The 6,808-nt window shown below is 38.3% G+C and overlaps 1 protein-coding gene across 3 annotated transcripts; it reads left to right on the top strand.

The window, feature by feature from the left end:
- The first annotated feature begins 381 nt into the window (after nt 1–381).
- Nucleotides 382–6,796, top strand: LOC106818570 (centrin-2). 3 transcript variants are annotated; one of them, XM_014823267.1, is made up of 5 exons: nt 382–525; nt 2,349–2,531; nt 2,839–2,920; nt 3,590–3,774; nt 4,082–6,796. In XM_014823267.1, exons 2-5 carry the CDS (start codon nt 2,397–2,399, stop codon nt 4,169–4,171), a joined length of 492 nt encoding a protein of 163 aa, XP_014678753.1. In that variant the 5' UTR covers nt 382–525; nt 2,349–2,396; the 3' UTR covers nt 4,172–6,796. The 3 variants fall into 3 exon arrangements, with proteins under 3 accessions (XP_014678753.1, XP_014678752.1, XP_014678754.1); XM_014823266.1 differs by having other exon boundaries at nt 383–543; XM_014823268.1 differs by lacking the exon at nt 382–525 and adding an exon at nt 578–645.
- The last annotated feature ends 12 nt before the right edge of the window (nt 6,797–6,808 follow it).

The following is a 6,808-nucleotide window of genomic DNA, read 5'->3' as shown; positions in this document are numbered from 1 at the left end:
GATCATGATGGTTAATTGCCTAAATAAATATATAAAAAATAAAAAAGTAGAAGTAGCGAGTAAAACCCAGGGGTTATTACAGAGAGTATACTGTTCTTATGCGGTGCCCACCTGATCAATGTGTTTATTTACTAGTAGGGTCACTAGGTGGCTTGTTCCCATACCTAAATTATAAGCAGATTGACCACGATTTACGACCTTTATCACTTACAAGTGAAAGATGTTAACATATCCCTAAAACTTTTTGTTCGATCCCCCAAACGCACAGCCGATGGTAATTTCGAGCAATAAAAATGTATTTCTGATCAGCATACGACACTATAGGCCTATTGACTAAAAAATCTATGATTGGCTAGTGTATTTGTCACGTGACGCACCCTCCAGTTATTATTATTTCCAGCCATAGGCTAAGAATATCGATACATTTTACATACGATATTGTTTATAGGCTATGATAACAGTCAGTGGATAAACCGCAAGTTTGCCATACCATTGGGCAATTATTTAGGACACATCAAGCATTTCGTGAGTCACAGAAATAAGGTAATAAGATAACAATATGGTGTGCAAAGTAAGCATCATATGCCAATTTTTATTAAACAGACAGAGATACTTAGAAGTTAGAGTTAGAGCCTGGGGCTAGAGGTAAAAACGTTTGATGCACCTAGTTTAGTACTTAGCAGATAGACTTGAAATGAACTGTATAAAATGCCGGCTCAAGGATAGAGAGCATGTGTCCCAATAAAACCAATGGGCCCAAGGATAGAGAACATGGGTCCCAATAAAACCAATGTGCCTAACCCTAACCCTAACCTTAACCCTAACCCTAACCCTAACCCTAGTCCTAACCCTAACCCTAACCATAACCCTAACCTATTATATTGATATAATATTATATTTATATTGATGTAAATGACATTGGTTTTATTGGGACCCATGTTCTCTATCCTTGAACCAACCAATGTGCCTAACCCTAACCCTACACCTAATTCTAACCCTAACCCTAATCCTAACCGGGTAACCCTAACCCTAACCACAACCCTAACCATATCCCTAACCTATTATATTGATATAAGATTATATTTATATTGATGTAAATGACATCGGTTTTATTGGCACCCATGTTCTCTATCCTTGAACCAAAAAAATGCCTTGTACGTGATCGCGTTTGCGTAAGAATCGAAGGCCAGTGCAGAACTGGACATGTATTATAAAGAATACAGTGTCCAGTATTGACTATATTAATGTGAATATCTCTGCCTGAGCTGGGAATGTGGATTCAGGATAGGCCTACATAACTCATTATGTTCCCAACACAGGCCGGGCATAGGCCACTATAAACCGACCAGGCTCTCCGACTGTTACACGGCGTAGGACTCTACCCCCTCTCGCCAACGTAGTGTTAAGCGAGAAGGGAACTTGTGGCTAAGGCCACTATAGCTCTAGTAACTATAGCCCGCGTACACTAGCTTGCCGCTGGCCAGGGCTATTTAATTTTTTTTTAACTAATTAACTTAATAATTAATTTTTTAACTTAATAAACTATTTAGTTTAGTTATTCATAGCAACGCGATGCTAATGCAATGGCGACATACCGATTTGTGTTCCAGGTATTAGTAACCATCGTATCACCCTTTGTTTTGTTGTAGGCCTGTGGGAAAGCGAATGGCTACATTAGTACATTGTTTAGGCAGGCCCTAGAGCCATGATAGCCTCCATGTACATGCATCCTACTCTTGTTGGGGTACATTATTGTATCTACTAGCATATATATACGATATAGTCAGTGGTAGCTAGGTGCATGGGAGATTATATCTAACCTTACCATCATGGGCTTGGCAAGTTGCTGCCATAGGCGCACATCACACGACTGTTAGCGTGATCAGTAAACCCAGGGTGAAACTGAAAGTATATCATAGAGTATCTAATTTTTTTATTTATGTTTATTAGAATTGGTCACCACACTAGCTCACACAGTAGAACTACTGTTTGTACGAGCATGAACATATACCATATCTACTATCTAGTATATGTTATGTTATGTTAATTATGTTCTCATACTTGTCGGTGTCCACTGCACCAGTGACAAGGGACGTATGACGTATAAACTATACTATGGTATAGAATGTGTTCATGCTGCACATACTACACAATACTATAATGGAAGACAGAACAGCAAGGTTCTGTGAAGAGGACTATGTATATAATAAAAACTCGGAACTATGATAAAGTAATACATGGTGGCTCCATCTACTAGTGGAAATATGTTAATTTAAATACTCTACAGAAAGGTGAAATGATCTGGATCAGACAATTATGATAATGTAAATCGTGTTTCTGTGTTGCAGGTATCTTTTGCATGTATTGCGCACACCCGGTTGTGATCTACGTGAACGATGAGTTCTGGGGTTCATAGAAAGCGGCCAGCGGCAAAGCCAGAACTCACTGAGGATCAGAAACAGGAGATACGAGAAGCATTTGACCTGTTTGACACTGATGGAACGGGAAAAATCGACGTCAAGGAAATGAAGGTAGCTTGCTGTGACATTCCAGTGCTCTTGACAACTGTAGGATGTCATTCTGTTAAATTGCAGCTGTTATATTGTGTATCACCAGGATAATATCAGTACATATTTAGATTTATATACACATCTATACATTATATAAATATGTTTGTGGTTTCTCTCTTGCTTCTCTTGTTCACAATGTAAATACACAATTCTTAGTGTTCAAGCTCAATGGAAAATGGTATTGTATTATTGATTACATACGGTGATTATTACTCAGTGTTGGTTTACTCTGCTTGAAACTGTTTAATACGTTGATTGTGAACTGTAGGTTGCGATGAGAGCCCTTGGATTTGAGCCAAAGAAAGAAGAGATTAAAAAGATGATCGCTGAGATCGACAATGAAGGATCAGGTGAATGATAATAAACTATCTTCTAGTAACAGAATATTATAAGAAGTAATTAATTGGATGGAGCAGTGATAACTGACCTCTTTGGTACACAAGTTGCCCACATACACAAACACCCCTCTTGTATATTGTTGCTAGGTTGGTCAAGCGAAACCAGTTTATGTGTGTTTATTACGTATGCACACCAGATTGTAAACATGCATTGCAGCATTTTAGTGTGTAGCATTGTCATTTACAACATCTTATCACAATACTGATAGGTTAGAGCTGCCTGTAAAAGCCTGCTAAGGAGATAAGTAGATAATTGTCTGCACAATTTACTGCATGAAATTGAAGTTAATCGATGCCTCGTAAAGATTTTTAAAGAAAAACTTCTTTTATGCAGGTTTATAGTATGCGTTTACTGTTTAGTGTGTGTCTATATCCCATTTCACAAGTGATCTGGAGTTTTACATAACAGGGAAGTGATGATATACAGTACGTGGTCCCAGCTTTATTGACACAGGTCATGAACTGTGTAAATGTCCCTATTAAGCGGTAGATGGTCCCAATTAAGTTGTGAACACAACAATTTGCATGAGCCATCCTGTAAGAAATGCATCTGTTTACCTGGCGCCTGATAAAGCAGGGACAACTGTACTGACTAACATTGCATCTAATATGTATTTGCAGGCACCATAGACTTCAATGATTTTCTAACAATAATGGCTAACAAGATGGCAGAGAAGGATTCAAAAGAAGAAATATTAAAGGCATTCAAACTCTTTGATGATGATGAAACTGGAAAGATATCTTTTAAAAATCTAAAGAGGGTTGCAAAAGAATTAGGAGAAAACCTCACTGAGGAAGAATTGCAGGTATTTGATAAAATTGTCTTTTTTACACTTTTTTCAATACCAGGTGCAATATAAGTGCAATTTCATTTACCAAGATCATTGACTGTCTCATATTTTGTATTCTCTCTCTATATCCATCTATCGATCTCTCTCTCTCTCTCTCTCTCTCTCTCTCTCTCTCTCTCTCTCTCTCTCTCTCTATCTCTCTTTCTCTCTTGCTCTCTTTCCTCTCTCTCACGCTCTAGCTTTTCCTGTTGCTTTCGTATCTGTCTCTCTACATACTTGCTATGTGTGTAAGTGGACATGATATCATTTTGTTGTTTTGCAGGAAATGATAGATGAAGCAGATAGAGACAACGACGGGGAGATCAACGAGGAGGAATTCTTGAGAATAATGAAGAAGACGAGTTTATATTAGAGTATATTTACTGTTGTATTGTATGTTCGCACGTGATGACACTCTTGCGATATATTTATATATAATTTGTCATAACTTCGTATACTCATTCCCAAGCATGCTCACCACATGAGCTTTCCTGAGCAGTGCACAATTTTTCATGGACGCATGAATGAAGGATGAAGGTTGTCTGCAAAACACAGTTTTAACTGCCTTTTCCTGCTTTTATAGCAAAAGGAATATTATAGTTCGGGGAACCCTTATCACTCCATATATAGTTGATTCATTTCACCATTTATTGTTATATAACGTTACAAAGATATGCCTTTGACTGAGAGTTTGTTTTATTATATAATTTTTTTAATTTCGAGGTATTCTAAATTATTTACTGTCAATCAAACTGCCACTTGACTAAATGTTTTCGATTTATCTCGAAATTAATTTTCTTATATGATAAAAATTGCAATTGCATTACATAAGTTTGTATCTTGGTAACTAGTGTTTAAGACTGTTTTAGGTTAAAATTAATATTTATCTTCTTTTATGTGCAGTTAGAATATTGCTCACCTCTCATATTCACCTTGTTCTCAGTGGTGTGTGAACTGATTTGATTTGCAACGTTTGTTTCAAGCCTAAATCTAACATTCCATCATCAAGCTGTTGCAAATCTAAATATACATTGTAATTGAAGCACATTTAATTTTAAATGCAGCTACAATGGCGGTTCACCCAAACGATGATTTGGCTATTATTTTTCTGTACATATTCATAAAAGGTGATACATATCGAGCAGATTACTCGTAATAATACACTTATTACACCTTGGATATCAGGTTTGACTATTCAACAAAAGCACGAGGTCATCCATATATCCTGCCGACAAGTGTTTAGGGCTTTAGAATTCATAAAACCACGCATTTGCTGCACCACTGGCACTGAAATAAGAACATGTACCCCGATGTCAGCTAAATAAAGCTTCATACATAAATTCTTACATAAAGGCTTTACAATGTTGTAGCACTCGTATCCACGATGGATACTGAAAACAGTAATTTCCTTGCCGGTGAATAATCTGCATTTCACCCATCGTGGGCCTGCTCAACTTGTCATTAATTAATTATACTCCAATTTCAGTGACAGTGACAATCAAATGTGAACCTGAGAGTAGAATAGGCGTTTCATTGTGTCAGCAGGTGTTATATCGTAGTTACGTCGTAGATGCGCGATTATTTCTCGCTTTCTCCGCATCTGTTGACGTTTTGAGTTTTTCGTTGCAAGATTATACGTCTGCCCCGCGAGACTTGGATATATCTTGGAGTAATCATTCTGACAGTCAGAATGATTACTCCAAGGATATTGTGTGCGTGCGTGCGTGCGTGCGTGCGTGCTTGCGTTGTGCGTGTGTGTGTGTATAATTATATATAATGTGTGTCCATGCTAGGTATTATTTGTGAACCTATGTTACTATGAAATCCTCTGCACAATATTGCATGGTCGTGTTATGAGACCTGTACGTGATACGCCCGGTAGGTGTTTGTGGATTTTTGTGTCCCTAATCCAACAGCTCTATCACACAGAGAAAAGTCATAACAGTCAATTTTATGGCCATGAAGTCAGTAGTCCTAGTCAAGTCGGTACTCATTCACTCACGCAGGCAGATCTCACATAGAGACAAGTTTTGCTATATTTCTGTATATAATTTGTGTTCTATTGCCTGAGGCGTCACTTTTGTCACAACTAGGCACCTAAAGTTGTTGTTGCTAGTGGTTGCACTATATAGACAGTCACACGTTTCAGATACTCTACAATAGTTTTTCTCATGTCGCGTTACACGTCGTATTTGTGTAATTAAGAAAAGTATGCGATATTATTTTTCTGTTTTGTGTGGCCTTCCAATTATTTTCAAGAAATGTTGAGCTCAGTATCCAGTATAGTACCAATTATTCATTCAACAATACAATGGATAAACCCATATACCTTGTAGATGCGAGACTTAGCGGAACTTCTGTAAAAACGCCACAACTGTGACTGCCCAAGTCATATATAACCAACATTCCATGTCCCAAACTCTGTCAAGTCATAGGTGTCGTATCTGCACATTTTACTGTTCACTCATCCTTCCCCTCCCCCTCTCTTACATATTCGTCCTCACTCTCCCGTCTCTCACATAGTGTTCACCTTACTCCTCCCTAACATCCTGTACCTCCCTTACACTTCTCTTGCACCCTCGTCCTCCCTTCCCCACTCTTTCACATGCTCGTCCTCCCTTCCTCTCTCACATGCTGCCTCTCCTTTCTATCTCGTTGACACGCTGTTCCTTACTTCTATCTCTCTCATGCTGTTCCTTACTTCTATCTCTCTCATGCTGTTCCTTACTTCTATCTCTCTCATGCTGTTCCTTACTTCTATCTCTCTCATGCTGTTCCTCCCTTCTATCTTCCTCACATGCTCTACTTCCCTTCCTCTCTTACACACTATCCCTCTCACTTGCTCTCTCCAGAGCTCTTGCTTCTTCCCTCTTTTCTCTTTCTGTCTCTCCCCCTCAATACCTTCTGTTCGCATTCTGTTGCTTTTAGCCTAGATTCATGTCAGTTTGTAGTTTTCAAAATAGTTTGCGCTAATAAAGCCGTTTTACGTTTTCATCAATTGTTGTGATGC

Source organism: Priapulus caudatus, unplaced genomic scaffold, assembly GCF_000485595.1.
Source record: "Priapulus caudatus unplaced genomic scaffold, Priapulus_caudatus-5.0.1 Scaffold2346, whole genome shotgun sequence".
Taxonomy (NCBI): Eukaryota; Metazoa; Priapulida; class Priapulimorpha; order Priapulimorphida; family Priapulidae; genus Priapulus; species Priapulus caudatus.
This window is presented reverse-complemented; position numbering and strand designations above follow the sequence as displayed.

Excerpts from the sequence above, each read along its gene's own strand:
- LOC106818570 (XM_014823267.1), top strand. The coding sequence starts at position 2,397 with ATGAGTTCTGGGGTTCATAGAAAGCGGCCAGCGGCAAAGCCAGAACTC. Across the intron at positions 2,921-3,589 it reads GATCGACAATGAAGGATCAG|GCACCATAGACTTCAATGAT; the intron begins GTGAATGATAAT and ends ATGTATTTGCAG. Across the intron at positions 3,775-4,081 it reads TCACTGAGGAAGAATTGCAG|GAAATGATAGATGAAGCAGA; the intron begins GTATTTGATAAA and ends GTTGTTTTGCAG.